The 18,905-nt window shown below is 42.5% G+C and overlaps 1 protein-coding gene across 6 annotated transcripts; it reads right to left on the bottom strand.

Annotated features, from left to right (window-relative positions):
* Nucleotides 1-2,305: 2,305 nt before the first annotated feature.
* ZNF131 (zinc finger protein 131) lies at nt 2,306-18,677 on the bottom strand. Of its 6 annotated transcripts, XM_038125119.1 has the most exons (9): nt 17,925-18,676; nt 14,309-14,447; nt 12,802-12,903; nt 11,685-11,829; nt 9,773-9,816; nt 9,453-9,538; nt 9,128-9,350; nt 5,494-5,624; nt 2,306-3,990 (listed from the first exon to the last, which is right to left on the bottom strand). In XM_038125119.1, exons 1-9 carry the CDS (start codon nt 18,123-18,125, stop codon nt 3,331-3,333), a joined length of 1,731 nt encoding a protein of 576 aa, XP_037981047.1. In that variant the 5' UTR covers nt 18,126-18,676; the 3' UTR covers nt 2,306-3,330. The 6 variants fall into 6 exon arrangements, with proteins under 6 accessions (XP_037981047.1, XP_037981046.1, XP_037981044.1 ...); XM_038125118.1 differs by having other exon boundaries at nt 9,128-9,538; nt 17,925-18,677; XM_038125116.1 differs by having other exon boundaries at nt 9,453-9,816; nt 17,925-18,671.
* Between the last annotated feature and the right edge of the window lie 228 nt (nt 18,678-18,905).

The following is an 18,905-nucleotide window of genomic DNA, read 5'->3' as shown; positions in this document are numbered from 1 at the left end:
TGTAGATCTGGCAAAATACTTTGAAATAAATTACTCAGTGCAAGAAAAAAATATACGCAATTTAGGACCCTTTTTGATAAAATTAGATTTCTTAAATGCAGGTGGGGTTTTTTTTATAGACACATAAACAAATACTCTTCTCTTTCTGATAACAAGCACCAGATTTTAGTTTTTCTGAACTGGGACCACCTATACAGGCTGGAACACCTGTGCATCCATAACGTCAACAATTCTACTTGTTGTAGATTAACTGAGATGCCAGACTAGATCCTCAAAGGAGCAGGTCCCCAAAAGACAGGTTTGCTCTGACAGGGACTGTCCCTCCAGCTATGAAGGAGGAACACCGGTTGTAGGAACACCGACTGCTCTGTCCAAATTACCAACCCAGCCCAGAAAACACTGCAGCATGTCCCGGCTCTTCCCACAGAATTTATCGTGCATTCTGTAGGTCAAACACGGGATGAAATTTCTTTGAATCAAAACTTTTTTTCCTCAAGCTCCAGTTAGCCCCAAGTGTGAGAAGGTTTCACATAAAAGACGCGTATGCCTCAGTCAATCTGCATTTAATTAACAGCTGGAACCCGGGGAGCTCACACCGAGGTACTGCCTCATGCTGCCGAGGGGTTTGAAGAGGCTCGGCATTAACAAGATGCGGGATGCTGCACCAGTAACCTCTTCGGGAAAAACCGCAGGTTCTCTAGCGTTGGAGGGGCCTCTGGAGATCATCCAGCGCAAGCCGCTGCCAAGGCATGAGCACCTGGAGCAGGTGGCACAGCAAGGCGTCCAGGTGGGTTTGGAGTGTCTCCATGATTCCACTTCGCTGGTGTACTTTGTCTCTAGGCAAACCAACACACAGACTAAAACAGCAGCGACGCGCTATCACTGAAACTACCACAACGCCTCCAGCGGCACTGCGGCGAAGGCTGGCGGGGAGGCTCGATCGCCGGCCCGCAGCTCCCGGCCTCTAGCTGAGCTCCCTGCAGGAAGAAGCGGCTGCCTCCCGCCACCTCCACTGGGCCCGGCCGGCCCGGCCCTCCCCGGGACCCTGCCGCGGCCATCGGCCCCGCCCGGCGCCGCCATTTGCTGCTGTGGGCGGCCGCGCCATTTGCCCGCCTCCCGGCGGCGCGGCCCGGAGGCCGCGGGGCCCCGCGACCCTCGCTGCTCCTGCAGCCTCGGCTGGTGCGGGAACGGGCACGAAGGACGCTTCTGGAGAGAATGTGGGCTTCAGTCATTCGGGAAGGAAGTTACAGGGGACGGGGGAACGGCCCTCTGTAGCACAGCTATTTGTAGATGAGAGCTTTCCTCCCTGTCGCTCAGGGTGAGGAGGGGACACCGTGCTCCCGCCCAGCCTCACTGGCAGCCGGGACAGACTGCGCTGGGCACAGCGCAGAGCACCGTTCCTCCCCTACAAACCACCGCGAACTGCTCTTGGAAAGAGGAGAGCGAACAGAACCAAGAAACAGCCCAACTGTGCTTACCAACCACGGCCTTGCTGGCAATAGCATGGAATTGTTCAATTTACACTCGGCTGAAAAACTACACAAAACTTAGTTTTGTTGGTCAGATGCACAGTCAGATTGTTCCTTTAATTCCACTGAGACAGACTTTGTCTATGTGCATTTATACCTAAAAGGTATAGAGCTCGGCTGCTAATCAAACAGGCCAGTCTCCTCCATGTTATCAGAAGACAAGCTGCTTATCAGAAGCCAGGTATAAGCATAATACCTAGAATTCACTCTCGTGATCAGCGTTGGGCCACATCCTTTCCCCTGCACAGAATCTCGTCACAGATTACTTGCATCTCAAAAAACACAAAACATAATTTAAAAAAAAATTCAAGTTACATTAATCAAATTGTTTGAAATTTTAATTGTGATCCATGTTTCTTTTGCAACAATTTCTTAAAGGCTATGATGAAACACAATAATACTGAATGAAACTAAATAAAAGCACAAACACCAGGAAACAGTTCGGCATTTGAAGAAGGAATAGAAAAGCCTGATTTTAACTAAGATCTATAGTATTACCAAGAGCAATAGGGACAAAATGCAAAAATTCCTCCCTTAATTTAAGGCTTTGAAAATAAAGTTTCTTCAGGAGTTTGGAGCACCTCTAACCTCCAGCAGTAGTTAAGACATTCTTAACATCCTTGACCAAACAAGCATTTTCTAAATGAATCTAACTTTACAGTAAAAAGCTATTAATGTTATTAAAAATGAGATTGATCCTTAACACTGGAACTTGGCACTTAATTGCCAGTCATTCAGTTGTTCCTAATATATTGGATGAAACAAATAATGCAACATTTAATGGTTGGTATTGTTTTATTTTCTAATATTGATTAAACTATTTACACTTCTACTTTTCAATCCACAGTTTAGCACTCATACCTATGGCTTTTACTTTTAAGTTTAGCACATCTTTTTCTCAAGTGTCAGAATTTAATTTCAAAAAAAAACCAAGAACCTGATACCATATAGAAAAGTCTCTATGTTTATGTTAAACATATTCATTTTCAAAAATGATTATTTATAAAAGAAGAGCTTGCTAATAGCTTTCTTCCATATCATGTTTATCACAGACTTTACCCCAAGCTCTTCCTATTTTTAAGTGTCCCATTTAGCGTGTCCTGCTGCCTCCAAGTAAAGTCTGTTCCCCCCCCCCCCACCTTTAAATTTAATGCAAAAAGAAAATCAGTAACCGGCAATTTCAAGCAAAAATATAAAGCACTATAACATTACCTACACTGCCTTTCACAGAACTAAGTTTTCAAAAACTTTGAGTTTCTCTAGAAACTTTGTGGAAATTTAACCACTTAAGTTGAAAAGGCACAGGACTTTTGTGCTCAGAGACCTCAATCAACAGTGCTTTTAGCCCAGCCTGAAAGTTAAGATCCAAAAATACACAGGTACGTAACTGCCACTTAAGCAGAACCCCTCAGATTTTACTGACTCTCCTGCTGCAGACATCCTGCAAATTTATACAAGACTTTGCTTCTACTGCAAGAGGAAAAGAGGTGAAATTACTTTTACATATGCTCAGGAATGGTGTAATGATACAATGATACAAGCTGTTCATTGCTAAAAATCTCACAAAGTTGTCCGTGTCTTGTGGTAGTTTCTGTTTCATGGCACTACATGAATGGGGAAGTATTTTTCACATATGAGAGAAGTTTAATTGTACATGAAGAAAGCTAATTTTGGTCCACTTGTCCAGCTCCCTATGGACAGCATATTGGAAAGGTGACCTATGACGGTTCAAAAACCAATGTAAAAGTTAACAAAAATAATTTGGTATTTCATTCTTAAAACTGCAGTGTCATTATGTGTCCTACTCATCAACTTTTTCATTTTGTGTATCCACTAATTGTGTTTTTAAGTCTTCAGCTTGCTCACGATGTTCCTTATCTGCATCATCTGCTTGATTATGATCCTTTTCTTCTGCTTCTCCTTGATCAACACTTCGATATTCTACTTGTTCAAGGTCTGTTCCATCTATAAGTTCTGCCTGTACTTCTTCCATCTGTATTTGATTTACATGCTCAACATGTAACTGCTCCACATGAACTTCAGCACCTTGTTCAGTCTGAATGTGTTCAACTTCCAAGTAACTAATCTGCACCTGTTCCTGTAGTTCCTCCATCTGTGTGCCTTTCACTTGATTGTCCTGTATGAGATCCTGGTGCATCTGTTCCACAGTTACCTGTGCAGGATCCACTTGTACCTGAATTACTGGTAGGACATGCACTTGCTCAACTTGTTCTATTATTGTCATTGATGTTACTGGTTCAGCTTCCATAGCTTCCACTGGAAGAACCTCTTCTGTCACTAGTAGTTCTGAAATATTGTGCATTTCTTTGAGATGCCTTCTCAGCTCACTGCCTTGCATAAACCACAGATCACATAAGGTACAGTGGTTGGGTTTGTCACCAGTGTGTATTACCAAGTGGTCTTTGAACTGATCCCAGCTGTTAAACACGCTGTTACAAACCTGAAACAAAAGATACAGCATGTTAAACAGTGCCAACAGAAATGTAACAAAATACAGTGCCTATCTGAGATCATGGCTTCACATTGTATAGCTTCTTGCTACTTGGATTCAGGAAACATACATTTTAGAGGTAAAAGCTGAGAAGAAAGCTCCAAATGAACACAAGACTTGATATTTCTTTATTCTTTTTTTAAGAATGGTGAGCTATTTTGAGTTGTGCATGCATAAGATACCTACAAAATTCACAAGTCAGTAGAGCATTTGAAAGTTTTCGCATCTGATATTCATGTAAGTATCATACCCCAATCAATACATGTCTGGCACTAGAGTTTTGGGTGGAAAAATATTTATGCATTAATAGGGTGCACTGGAAGTGTAATGCAGACTGTTGTTTCACTGACATTCTAGATGCAGTACTACTGAAGAACTTTTCCTTATCAGCTTTCACTTGCTCATGACATCATGAGGTTTAACAGGCTAGGCTGAACTCTCCCATTTTGTGATTAAAAAAAAATCCACTTGAATGATTTCAGCAGATAAAACTTTTAAAACTCCATCCCTCTCATTCTCTTCCAGCCAAAGGTACTGCCTCAACATCAGACATACTGTTTTCACAAAGCACATTTACCTCCAGCTGGCACTGGAGGTAAATAGCTGGAAAACAACATACAGAGACTGCAGAAATAAATGAGATGCAGGGTAGAGGAGACAGAAGAGTGGGGTAGAGTCAGGCTTGGAGTAAAAAAACCCACAGGCTCAGGAGTCTTTGTCTATGGAAATGTGTTTTGCTGTAGAAAGCAACAAGAACTCTCATATCTACACCCCTTCACTGTTGACAAACAGTTTTGAAACAGGATGTTCTATCTCTTTATAATTTTCAGTAACTGCACAGAAAGGTGATGGAGGGAGTATCTGACAGGATTAAGCAAGAGCAGGTCTGTGTAGTCAAGACAAACATCTCCATTTTGCTGCTGAAGTCTGCTAAAATAAGTTGTAATACTATTGCCACACATTTTTTCCCCCAGGCTCACATTTCAGTAAGAGATTGCACATACAGTTTTTAAAATACTAATATTATAGCAAAGCACTCAAAATTACTAAGTCATACATAATGACTATCAGCAATGCCCAGGCACACAATTACTGTTCTTGCCACATAGAATCTAATCCAGTATTCAAGGCATACACCTGAAGAGCACAAAAGGACTCATCAAGAAAGCACAACTTTTCCTCATCTTTGTTCAGTGAACAAAGATTTGTTCAAATTTAGTTCTAAAGAGAAAAACTAAAGATTTATCCAAGAATTACTGCAGTTTCTGCAGGCTGAAAGGACACAAATCCACAATCACAACATGTGTGAGAGGATGAGGACGTTTACAAAATGAGTTATGACTTAAATCAGCTCTTTAAAAGTGAAGTCAGATTTATCTCAACAGTTTTTCAAACGTCAGATACATATGGTAACTGAAGGAGGGAGGTACCTAACCTATTTCCATTACCCACCTGACATTCATACAGTTTCTTTCTTCCCTTTTTAGCGCCAGCTCCAGACTGACAGGCTGTCAGGTGACATTTAAGTGTGCTATTCCGAGCAAAACGTTCATGGCAGTTTGGACATTCAAAGGGTTTTTCACCTGTTGAGACAGATACAAGGATTTGTAAGTGTGTAAAACCACCCAGTCTTCTTTCAGGTCTCTCTTCTTTCTCTCTTTCTCTCTCATCTAGGTTGATAAATACACTGTAAAGATGTGGCCAATGGGATTATTCTGCCAAAAAAGAGATGAAAATTGATTGTAAAAGGGCAAAAACTTGTGCAGAGTCATAAGTCTCATTTAGAAGAAAACCAATGTAACAATTACCAGTAGATCTTAAGGTGTTTGTGGAAATTATATTACTATTCTGGCAAAATATTTTAAATACTATTTCACACTTTTCATCTGATAATAGTTACAATTAAAGAATCAACAGAAGTCAATACACAAGTGACATATTAAAGAAGAATTTAAATAGTACAACCTTTTCTTTTCAGTAATAACAGCTTATGCTTGAAACTGAGCTCCAGAAAAGAAAGCTGGCCCGGAATGATTGTGAAATAACAGTGCATCAATACTAAACAAAAAACCCCTGCACCAAACTTTCCCCCAAAATACACAGAAGAGAAAGCATAGAGGGACATAAATGGGCACAAGCAAGATAAAAATTCCTCTCAGTTTGGCCATTCCATTTCAACCATGGTATCAAACACAGAAGCCAGCTAAGGACAACAGCAGGGGAAGCTGAAAGTAGGTCTTTTTATCATCCAAGCTACTATGCTGTTATCAAGTGGTAATGAACAAAGGGTGTCACACCATGCACAAGCACAATGACATTCAAGCAAAATAACTTGCAAAAAAGATACCAGAGTGTGTTTCCTCTGAAAGGCTGTGATAATCTGTATAGGTACTGACACCAATACCACTACTGAAATAAATGGATAATAAACTCCAAAAGAGGCTGAACTATTTCAGTGAATACCATGAGGATCAATCCTAGCTAGTTTAAAAGCCTGCATTTTCAGGCATGCAATAGTTATTGGATATTGCAGTGGAAACAGAAATATTTACAAGTTCCTAATTAGCTTTTCAAAAGAAATTCACAAGAAGCTGAAGTGTCACTTATACACCTGAAAGCTACAAAAATATCTTAAATGGTGGAAACATTCCCCTCAATGGTTACAAAATTTGGAGAGTGGCTACATATTTGGAGAGTGTAGAACAGGAAAGGCAGAGGACGCTAAACTGCCTTCAGTGTTGCAGGTCAAAAATCGTGGACTTTGCCCAAGCAACTAGTGGGTTTGGAACTAGATGCAAGGTTCCTACCAGTACAAACCATTCTGTAATGCTATGGTTCTACAGAGCATGCATGGATGACCAAAGAGCTTCTGGATTAACTCAAACACAAATAGGAAGTCCATGGGACCTGATGAGATGCATCTGCTGGTCTTGAGAGAGCTGGAGAAGGAAGTTAAGCAACTATCCATAAAATTTGAGGCGTGGCAGTGAAGTTCAAGATGACTGGAAAAGCAGAAGCACAACCCTTTCAAAACAGGGACCTAAGGAAGAGCTGGGGAGCTACAGGCCAGTCAGTCTCACCTCCATGCCCTAAAAATCATGGAGCAGATCCTCCTGGTAGCTATGCTGTGAAGACAGGCTGAAAGCCTTGGGGTTGTTTGGCCTGAAGAAGAAAAGGCTTCAAGGAGGTCTAAGAGCACCTTCCAGTGCCTAAAGGCAGTCTACAGGAAGGCTGGAAAGGGACTTTTAGGAGAATGTAGTGATAATGACAAAGGTGGAATGGCCTTAAGCCACAACAGAGTAGGTTTAGGTTAGATATTAGGAATAAATTATTTTCCCAGATGCTGGTGATGCACGGGAACAAGTTTCCCAGAGAAGCTGTGGTTATCCCCTCAGTGAGAAATGCTCAGGGCCAGGCTGGATGTGGCTGGCAGCAACCTGGTCTAGTGGAAGGTACCCTGCCCATGGCCCCAGAGGGTCGAACTAAATGATGTGTGAGGTCCCTTCCAACCCAAGCCATTTTATCATCCTATTACTGCTACTTTAATGTAAATGCTGGTATAGCGATTGAACAACAACAGGATAAAATCTTTTTAAAACATTTTCTCACAGGCCTTTCAAGTTCAATTTAGCATTCAACCAGTGCTGTACAGAACTCAGAATTTAGAAAGCCTATAACAGAATGGGAGTTTTTCCATTCTCCTTAGGAGACCACAGTTAAATGCTGATATCTGTTCTGATTTTAAGCTTAAGGCTTTTGAAAATGCTACACTGCAAGTAATTAGATTATGTATGTTATACTTACTAGATCAATATATATTTAGTATTTTGTACCTCTTATGATATGCTAACTTGCTTTGAATTGAAAATACTTTCTTTGCAAGAGCAACGAACATATTACATAGTTTGGATTACTCTGGTTATCTGCCACAATTTTTTTTTTCTGAATAGATTTTTGCTAACTAGCACCTGTTTGAATTGCTTATAATGGAGAAACACTCCCTGCTTTACAAGGGGTAAGGACTTCCCAAAGTTTGCTTATGAAAGGAACTTTTAAGAGACTATTGGTAACAGACTGGACACTGCCATATATCAATACTCAGCAGTCCCATACACAGAATGTCTGTCTTAATTTAATTAAAACGTATCTAATTAAAAGGCTTTAGCAATGACAAGCTGCAAAAGAAATAGAGCTGCTACCCTCCATTAAACTTTTACTTATGACTCATGACTAGCATATTAAACAAAAACATCTGGAAGATCAAGATGACATATATTTTACATTCAGTTATCTGTGTCATTTTCAGTGTCTGTTCAGCCAGCTGACTTTTCAGTGAGATGAAGAAGTAATCTCCTATACTAAAAATAAGAAGGGAGAACCACAAATCACTTTGTACCCAAAAGATTTTTGCTACCCAGATTTCAAGAGGCAGATTTCAGAGTAAAAAAAGAGTACTATAATGACTAGGAATGTTTTGCCAGTTTTAGTAGTTTTGCTTAATTAACCAAGAAAATTCAAATCATAGAGCAGATGAGACAAGAGCAAACGTAAAACTTTCCAAACATGATGGTACAAGACATAATTCTTTGAGGGTATTTTATGTCTAATAGGCATTTGCTCAGAAGTTCTGTTAGATAAAGAAACTCTCTACACTGTATTCCACTAAAAAAAGATTGTGATTCAAATAATATTTCAACAGAAATATTTACTAGAAAATTTTGAAAATAAAAGTAGTTCCTCAGTTCGTTGTTTCTGAAGAAGGGAACATGACTTAAGGGAGTATTTTGAAAAAAATCTCTAAGACTTAATAGACTTGACAGAGAAGCTTCCTTACTACTTTCTGGTTTTAGGTGCCTATTTTTAATTAACTCAATCCCCCAAAAGCTTCCAACATCAACGGAAAACAAAAAAAAAACCATGAACGAACAAAAAGACATACCACCATTTTAGTTATAACTAGAAGCCAAGTATTTCTATCTCAGGACTCATTTACTTTCTTCAGCATATTATCTATTTCCCCAAAACATGCAAAAGCCCAAAATACTAAATGAATGCCACAAGCTCAGGACTGTAGCAGTGTTCGTACCTGTGTGCTTTCGAAGGTGCTCTTTAAAATGCCCGAAATGGTCAAACTGCTTGTCACAGTACTGGCATACATGTATTTTCTTGCCAGGTCTTTGCTTCTTGCTGGCACCACCTTCATCAAGGTGGTAACAGGTGAGGTGCTGTTTCAAAGCACTCTCTCGTAGGTATCTTTTATTGCATATGTCACATTTGTAATTCTCAGTAGAGTGTGTTTTCATGTGTTCCTTAAAATGGTAAAACAATTTAAATGAACGGTTACATTTCTCACAGTGGAATAAATTGTTCATGTGTGACAGCTGAAGTTCCACAATTTCAATACCTTCTACCTGTTTGCACGAGGGGTCAGTTGCACTATCACCTTCTTCTTGCATCTGGCATTTTCTCTCTCCCTGGCGATACTTGCTGGTGATATCTGCCAAAAGAGCCAAAGCAGATTCATCTGATGTACCTGTTGTCTGTATATACTTTATGGATTGCTCTGCAGAAGCTACTTCTTCAAGGGTTTCAATGCTGTCATCCTCCACTTTCATCGTCCCTTCAGCAATCTCAACCTCAATTTCAACAGGCTCTGATTCTGCAGATGGCAGTGTTTCTGTGATAACATTAGAAGTTTCAGCAATCTTCCTCTTTTTTGGTTTATTTTTACCTTGTGCTTCATTTGATTCTAAGGGTGATGAATTTTCTTTGTTCCTGAAAAACATTTGCATAAACATGGTTAAGATCAATTAAAAATGACATAATTCCTGTCTAGTAATGAGGTTCTGCAGCCAACACTCCCCTAGCTGTTTCTTGAAGTTGAATGACGACCACATTATCTGTGTGCATATCAAACACATAATCTGTGTGCACATCAGGAGCTAACTTGTCCTTAATCTACACTCCTACTGCACTACACTTTACTATATAGTGCAGTAAAATAACATTGTTAAAGCTAATAAAATATTTTTAAGTATTTAAAGGAAATAGCTGTGCTTGAATGAGACAAAGCATCTATCACTAAGAAAAGCCAGTTAACCGAATAACTTATCTAAAAATTTGTGAAATTTTGTATTTGGAAAGAAAACTCCTCTAAAATATTTAATTCTTTGGCCTGCCTACTCAGAAATAAGGTTTAAGTCCCTCCTCTGCCATTCACCACTTAAGCTCTGGATTGTGTGCAACTGCAAGCAGTACTTTGAGCTTGTTAGAAAACACTTTAGCTGTGACTTCACACGACGCTTATCCACACAAGGGTTAACATATCCCATAATTCAGGAAGGCACACTGCTAATAGCTGACATTAAAAGAAGGATGTGAAAGGAGTATTATAGTTTAATTTTCTGGGCTTAAACACAACCCTCTTCAGTTCTGTGCTGTTCTTTCTGCATAACATACACACAATCCCCTTCCTCCAAAATGTCAGGGGTGTCATGGCATCTCTGCCATGAGACAAAGCTGAGTGGGTCAATGCTTTCAAGTCATCCACAGAACTACTGTGCTGGAGGTTTTACTACTGATGATCAGTTTCAAAAATAAGTGGCTATCTTCCCATCAAATAGACTGACTGGAGTAACCTGTGCTTTTAACCTTCCTCTGCACCATGATGGATCCTTTCACGTAATGCATTCCCTATCACTTCCAGGCTTTCTATTAACAAGAGACAAGACTTTGCCCAGTATCTCCAAATCAAATTGTCAGATGTGTAATTAATGGTGTAATGCAGGCAACAGCTTATAAGTGGCACCTTAGTCTGTTCACACACAGGAAAACAGAGTAGCTAAACCCAGTTTCATATAGCCTGGATTTCTAATGTCTACCAGATCACAGGTACATTGCAAGGAGCTCCTGGATCACATACCAAAAGCAACTAGTGTAGCATGCAGAAGGAATGAGAACATGAGAGTACTTTATGGAAGTTAAATGGAAGAAAGGGGATAAAAACCAGCATGATGGGACAGGCACCCACTTTTTTCAAGCTAGACTTTGGCAATGGATTATAGTTCCTGGTACTGGATAACAGGTACTGCAGCAACATTTGATTGAGTATTGAACCCAGATAAAACCAACTTTAACAGTTACATTCATTCAAGAAGTTTGAGAGGTTAATTTTGCAGCAAGAGGTTTTAAAATCACAGTTTATTCTCTCAGAAATAGCAGAAAGCTACATGCAACCAAAACACCACAAAACAAAACAGGCACCACAAAATTAAAACACGCACAAACTTGTTAATGTGTGATTACCAGAGACACATTGCCACTGCACAGGCAGCTGTCATCAGGTGTGGGCCATCAGACAGCACAGAGACCAACTATCAGCTACCACAGAGTCACAGCCCTACAACATCAGCAACACTTAGAAGCCATGTCACTTGTCATCGAATTCTAGCCCAGTGAATGTGACATTCTTGTTTTACCCCGTGTAATTCTGAAATGTATGTTACAGTCGAAGAATATATGGTTATACACAACTTAAGGAGGTTCCAGTATAAGGAACAGCACTGCAAAATACTGACAGCCAGCTCTTGCCTTATTGAGACTCTCTCCTTCAGTGTTGGAAAGAAAAAGGCTTATGTGCTTACCTGATTTCAAGTGCTTTGATTGCTTCTAGCATCTGTAGGTACTCTGCAGCTTTCCAAACATCATTTGCTTCCTCCTCACCTTGTACCATTAGCTTTGCTGTATAGGTGAACTCAATTAGGTGACGAAATGCCATGTTACTTACACCTGTGTACAGGCAAGTGAAACAAGTTACCTTTAACAATTCTGCAGCCTCATCTTCTAATGAATCTCACACACTTGCCTGCACATCATTTTGACCACAGTACTGTAGTCATCAGTTTCATAAATCTCACACCCTTAAATGGCTCCACTGAATGGTTTGGGTTGGAAGAGACCTTTATAATCGCCTAGTTCCAACCTCACCCATGTTGGAATAAAAAAACCTACTAGAGAAACAGTCTGGAACAACTGTGGAGTTTTGCCATGACAAAGATAAAAGGATTGATAAAATGGACAAAAAGCTGTTTCAATAATATATATAGATTTAAACACAAAAATACTATTCCTGGAGGCTGAAATGCTGCTCCAGGAATTTCATTTCCTTCCTGCCTATCACATAAGTATTACCCCATGTTTGCCTTGCATCCCAGCCAAGGCATTTGCCATTGGCCATCACTGACAACTTTTTTCAGCTGACCAGAATGGCTTTTCTATGGGAAAGCTTTTGTGTAGTATTGCTAGTTCTAACAACATATACAGGATCTGCCTGACCTTTACTAGACATGTATTAAGGGAAAGAAGGGGAAAAAATAATGAAAAAGCACCACATAACCTCACATTTTCCCTTCCAATATATTTAATACTGTTCTCATTTTGATTTTTCTTCAGGGGGTTTTCTTTCCAGTGATGGTAGCTGTCTCAGAAAAACTCAAGAACTAAGATCTAGAAAACTATCTGCAATAACCAAGCATGTTCAAGTGTTCAAAGCCAGACTGGATACGGCCTTGACCAACCTGGTCTAGTGGCAGGCATGCCTTCCCATGGAAGAAGAGGTTGGGCCTAGATGATCTTAACATTCTATCCTCCAAACCCTAAACATTCCATGATTCTATGCACTAGCCTCTACTCAGGATGCTACAATAATTTCCAGCTTGAGCACACAACTCTGAATGCTTTTATTTGCACAAATCAGATTACCTTCAATCTCCACCAAAGGCTCTTGAGTGAAATCTTGGAAGAATTTGTGGAAGAACTGGCTACAGGCAGCAAGAACTGCTTTATGAGCTTTGAAATGGTGACCTGCAAAGGGAGACAGAAAGTTTGGTTTAAGGTAACACCTTCCTCCCTTCATAGTGCACGTGCAGAAAAAATGACCACCCAGTGTAAACGTTATTCCAGCAGCATATACTGAGTGATTCTCCTTGTAACACAGGATAGCACTGCAGCTGGCTTGTCCCTTCTCACATAGAACCTTGCTGACACTGCTGAGCTTGCTAAAGCTCTGCAACTCAACCAGCTGGAGAACTCACTCACTCACTCACTCACTCACTCACTCACTCACTCACTCACTCACTCACTCAACTTTTCAGATATTTAAGAAATGAATTATGGGAAATTCCTATGCAAACTTTTCTTGGTATGTCTTGGGCTCAGATCTGTATGTCTCATGTTTTTGTTGCTCCTACAGACTGATATATGTTATCACCACCGCCAGCATAAACACCACAGAACAAAAGTGGTTCTGCTGTGTTCTTTCTGTCTTCCAGAGTCTGTGTTTCTTCTCCCCAGTGGAGGCATGCATATTCATAGGGCTCAGTGGTACAGGGATAAAGGAAGCAACACAGATTAGAACTACACAGCTGCACACAAAACCAGCTCTGAGTTCAACACATGGATTTGGTAATGACAGAGCAGGAGTAAACATTCAGGGCAAGCACTATCAGTGAAACTGTGGCTATCCCTGAAGAACCTTTTTTTTCTTCATTTGCTTACCTCCTTCTAATCTGGACTCTGTAGGATCCTTTTTCTTCAAGTGAGTTGCTGCTATCCTTTTAAAGATCAGGTGCGACTCCTTTAGCTAAATCTGTCCTAGTGGACACTGCCTATATTCCCTGTAGCGTTCATCCATTCTAAAACATGTTTGGAATATGAAGCAGACTTAAATGATCTACCACTTACCACCTTTTCTAAGGAAATAATAAGCACTTGTATCTTCATCATCCTTTTAAAACAGTTCTTAGGCCCTTAGAACACATACAAAAAGTGTGTGCTTCTGCCCTTTTTAAAGTATACATTAAAATAGTAAACAGATACCAGAAAAGCTACTGTGAGAAGTAAATATTTCAAGGTGTGGGTTTTTTTTAATTTAAACACAGTATTTGTAAAAGTTCTCTGCATGCAGTCAGACAGCTCAAGTCAGAGAAAAATATTTTAACAATGTTTTGGGAATCCTTAGCACATTAAATATACCCCAACAGTTTCAAAGAGGGCTTCTATCTGAAAACATTTTAGTCTCTTGGTTGGGAAAGCAGAAGCAAAATTACTAACCACTGTGATGAAACTTTGCAAGTAACTTGCACACAGGTACAGAACCAAGAATTGGTTCACAGCCTCGTCTGACACCTGACCATGAAAAATCCAACAGCACCCCAGCACAGCTTTCAGAATTCTCTGAATACCAACTAGTTCTCAGGCCTGTACATACCATCGACGATCAGAGTGATATCTGTAAACTGGTCCTGCTCACGTTGTTCATTCAGTCTATCCAAAATAACTTTATAGTGTTCAGGGAATTCCTGGATACATTCCATCGTTTCCTCAGCTTCCATGACAAAAGGCCTGGTCTGCAAAACAAATGTGGTATGAGAGTAAGAATACTATGTCAGTAAATACTGTGCAGAATCAGGTTATTATACAAATGTGAACTAATTAGCCTTTGCCAGGACTATAAAACCAATGGAAAAACTGTCTCGCTTGCAGGTTTTTTAACCAACAGGTAGGAAATAGCACAGTTGAGGATGTGGAATATTGTCTTATTTGGACATATGAAGAAACAGCCAAACTGGGTGTTTCTTTATCCTACAGATTCAGCAGGGATCCAACACCCTCATAGCAAATACTACAGGGATGCAACATCTCCACAGCTACTTATTCAACACCACTGCAGCATAACCTCAGAATCTTCATACAGTTCTTGCAATCCCACTGATCTACTTGGTTAACAGACAATTCTTAAAACTTTTATATTTAAGTCACACGTTGCAGCTCATGAACACAAGTTGTTTACTTCCCTTAAATATGGATGTAATACAGCAGCAATTTTCAATTTCTGAGTGCATTACATTACATTGCCAGGGATTTCATCTGCTCTCAAGCTTATTCGTCCATTCTACTTACACTTCTTCCTCTGTAAAGTGAAATATTCTTTGCCAGCCTTTTGACGTATAATGCTTGTAGTCAGACAGCCCTTCCTCCCTTACTAACACAATAAACACAGCTGGGGTTGGGAGTTGCAGAGGATCCCAGACCTGGAGAGGTTTAGCAGAACTCGGTGCCTGTGGATGAAATGCAGACAGTAGTCTGCTGCATATGCAGAAGAACCTCAACAGAACATCCAAGTGTTTCAACGAAAGCACTTCACAAATTACCTCCAGGCAAATTACTTCAGATCCATGAGGGAACGCTCATTTTCACCTCCCACACTAATGTGGCTTACACTTAGAATGCTGCAGAAAAAAAGAATTATGGAGTTCCTCTTTACACCACAAAACACACTCCTTCTTGTTTCTCAGAAAAAAGTCACCCATGAAGAAGTTGTTTTGCCAAGAGAATGAAATAAGTACAGCAGAAGCAACTACTTAGGGAAATCCAGCCTTATCTGCTACTGCTATGCTGCCAACCACAGAAACGCTGCCCACAAAAGTCGGATTCGTTACCTAGTGTGCAACGAGCCAATAAGTACACACTCAAGGTGACACAGATTGTTTATTTCAGAGTTGCACAAGGCTGGGTGCCTGGTGGAATTCCACAAACCAAGCGCCCAACTATAAAAACTTTTTACTAATTATACATTTTAGCAAGCAAAAGGATTAGTGTTCATTGGTTACAAGAAACGTAGTTCTCTAATTAATTAGCATTCTCTCTTCTACTGGTCAATGACTTTCTTGCTTCCCATGCTAATTAGCCTCTCTTCTTTTGGATCAGTGGGTTTCTTGGGTTGGTCGCTGCAATCTTCCCCAGCCAGAATTACCTGCTACCCAGTTGGAGCCAATCCCAACACAATCGCAAAGTTTGCTTTATTAGTTTCTTCCTTATTTTGCAGTTTGTGCTACATGTGCCTGTGGCCTCTAAATACTAGATTCTCTGTGTCCACTATCAGTGGTACACCATTTTCCCAGGCTTTGTTAGCCTGCCCTTAGGTCAGAGATCACTGAAGTATGTCTTCATAAGCTTAAGAAGGCAATTTTACCATAAGTAATTTGTTTTTCTAACACCTGGAAATTACTTAGAGCTTGTTGGCTGCTCTCTGTATCATGGATTAAATCTCCTTTCTTGTTGAAGAGGCTTAACAGTACACAAAGATCAAAGCAAATCTTTCCTTAAGAAAATTCTACATATTCCATATTTCACACCAGAAACAACTGTCAGGGTCTTCAAGGGGCAGAGGAGCACAGCCTGCAAGGGAAGATGAGGTGGAAGGGAGTGGATGCTGCTGCTGCATTCTCTTCACCTCATCTGTAATGGTGGGTCTAAGACAGACAACCAGAAATTCCTGCCTTTCACCATCTGATATTTCACATAAAGTATCATGTGGGAAGGTGTCAGCTACCTACTTCACAGTTTAATTCTTCTTGCCCATTTTTGACACATTATAAAAGGGCAGATGACTTGCAATTAAAAGCATAGTTTCCAAAAACAAAAATTTGATCTCCAGCTCTCATGATTTCCATCTCCCATGGTTTCTGCTTTAATTGCAAACTGACTGTGGGGATATCTTAAAAGAAACACCCAAACCTCAAAATAACAGAGCAACCTCAGCCTAGCAAACACAAGATACTTTTAAAAGTTTCTTTCTTAGAATTCTTACAAAACATAGTAAGAAACATACAATTTATCTTAGGCAGTTCAATAACTTACAAAGTACTATTGAAAATGTGAATTTACTGTGTATGTAAATGCCGTTGCAGCGTTCATTGAGCATTTTCATTTTAAAAACCTCGGTCATACTGCACAAAGAGGCCTGACAAAATAGCACATGTTCAGTAAGAGCGTGACTGCTTTGAAGGAAGGAGTGATAAGTACAGTTGGGAAAACAAAGCAGCAGAGGAATACAGACAGAAGCTATCCGAATTCCCACTTATGAGTGGGCTCACTGATGAGTGACGGAGAGTGGACTGCTTGAGCTGTCTGTGCAATTTCCCTGAAAGACTCATCGAAACACTCCCTTCGCCTCATGAGCCTGTAACCCCGTACGCATTTAATGTGATATACATATGATTCGCATAAACATGTTATTATTACTACTCTCCTGGGTTGCACCAGGAGGGGATTCCGGGCACCAGATGTCAGTTTCCCGCACACGGGTCCCAGCGGCGCGGCGGGGCAGTGCCAGGGCAGGGCGGCTGACCGCAGGGCCGATGCGGCGTGCCCACAGCACCGCCATCTTGGGAGAGGGGGAGCCGCGGGCTGGGCAGTGCAGCAGCAGGCATTCCTCATGCACACTGCCGCACGTTCTCCTCAAAACCACCGCTCAGGCACGACGCAGGCACGATCGCGATCCCGATCCCGCCCTCGGCCCCGCAGCGCGGACGCGGGACCTGTGCCGCTCCCGCCGCGACCGGGGGCACAGCGGCCGCCAGGCGGCGCCCCCACCCCCGGCCGCCCCACCCGGGCCTCCCGCGGCCTGCGGCCCGCGCGCCCCGCGGCCTCATTGGCGGTCGCCGATGTCATTCAGCGCGACCCCCGCCAATCGCGAGGCGCGGGCAGCGCTCGCCCCGGGCGCAGAAGCCAATGAGCGGCCGCCGAGTGCCCGGAGCGGGCGAAGGCGGAAGGCCTGGCCCGCGCCCTGGGCTCGCCGCGCACGGGGGATCCGGGCGCGGTGCGGGCGGCGCCGGCAGGCACGGGGGTCCCGCGGGGCGCCCCAAGAGGGGACCTGACCGCTGCCGGCCCGAGCCTGGCGCGCGGCAGCGCCACCGCCTCGTTAGTCCTTATTACGTCATCAAAGCGCGCATTAAATCGATCCCTTTTCAATTCCCGGCCGGGTCGCGGCCCGACGACGCGGCGCTCCGAGGGGAGGAGAGGCGGTTCCGCCGGGGACTCACCGGGAGCAGCTCCTCGCCGCGCCGCTTCCCGCTCCACCGCCGCCGCTTCCTGCTGCCCGGCACGCTGGAAAGCGGGGCGCGCGCCGGCCAATCCCGACTCGCATTCCCGGCCTGCCCCGCGCTCACCTTCCACGCGACAGGGCGCGCGCGCGGCGAGGGTGGGGCCCGGGGGCTCGGGGCATGCCGGGAGTTGTAGTGCATTTTTGCAGTGGGACGAGTTCTGAGTAACAGAACAGGTCAGGCTGGAGGGGGACCACAGCGCGTCATCTGTTCCTGCCTCCCTGTCCTAGCAGGATCATCCCGAGTACATGGCACAGGATTGTGTCCAAACAGTTCTTCAGTATCTGTGAAATTAGACTCCAGAGAATCTCTGGGTAATCTGTTCCAGTACTTGGTCACCCGTGCTGCAGAGTTCTTCCCCGTGTTCAAGTGGAACTTCCAGTGCATCAGTTCCTGCCTCCTGTCCTACTGCTCGGCAGCACTGAGCAGAGCCCGGTGCCTGCTCTGACCCCTCCCTGCAGTCACTGACAGACACTGATGGGGTCCCCTCTCAGCTGTCTCTTCCTGAGGCTGAACAGGCCCAGCTCCGGCAGCCTGTCTCCCATAACAGAGATGCTCCAGTCCCTTGATCATCTTTGTTGTTCAACTCTATTCCTCTTGATGAGAAATGCCTGTGTCTCCCCTTCTAGATGCACTTTTCAGCTATACTGCAGTGCATTCCTTAGTCTGGCATGCCAGAACATTTTGGAAGACAGGTGTTAGGGCCACATACACCCTCACAGGTAGGACTCATACCCACAGGATTCCCTTTGTCCCATGTCCCCTCGACTCTGTTACACAGCCACTCTTCCATGCAGTTCCATAACACGGTGTTACTTTATAATTCAGATTGAGCTGTGTCTAAAATGGGTGTCATGAAGCGGTGTCAAAAGCTGAAAAGTCAGAAATGCAACACTGCCCAGCAAGTCTCTGTTGTGTCCA

This window comes from Motacilla alba, chromosome Z (assembly GCF_015832195.1).
Source record: "Motacilla alba alba isolate MOTALB_02 chromosome Z, Motacilla_alba_V1.0_pri, whole genome shotgun sequence".
Lineage (NCBI taxonomy): Eukaryota > Metazoa > Chordata > Aves > Passeriformes > Motacillidae > Motacilla > Motacilla alba.
This window is presented reverse-complemented; position numbering and strand designations above follow the sequence as displayed.

What these genes read in the sequence shown, in the direction of transcription:
- ZNF131 (XM_038125115.1), bottom strand. Translation starts at nt 18,125, where the DNA reads ATGCACTACAACTCCCGGCATGCCCCGAGCCCCCGGGCCCCACCCTCG. An exon ending in TATCACTCTGATCGTCGATG is followed by an intron (nt 12,904 to 14,308) that starts GTATGTACAGGC and finishes CTCCCTTTGCAG; the next exon opens with GTCACCATTTCAAAGCTCAT. An exon ending in GCACCTTCGAAAGCACACAG is followed by an intron (nt 5,625 to 9,127) that starts GTACGAACACTG and finishes CTGTCTCAACAG; the next exon opens with GTGAAAAACCCTTTGAATGT.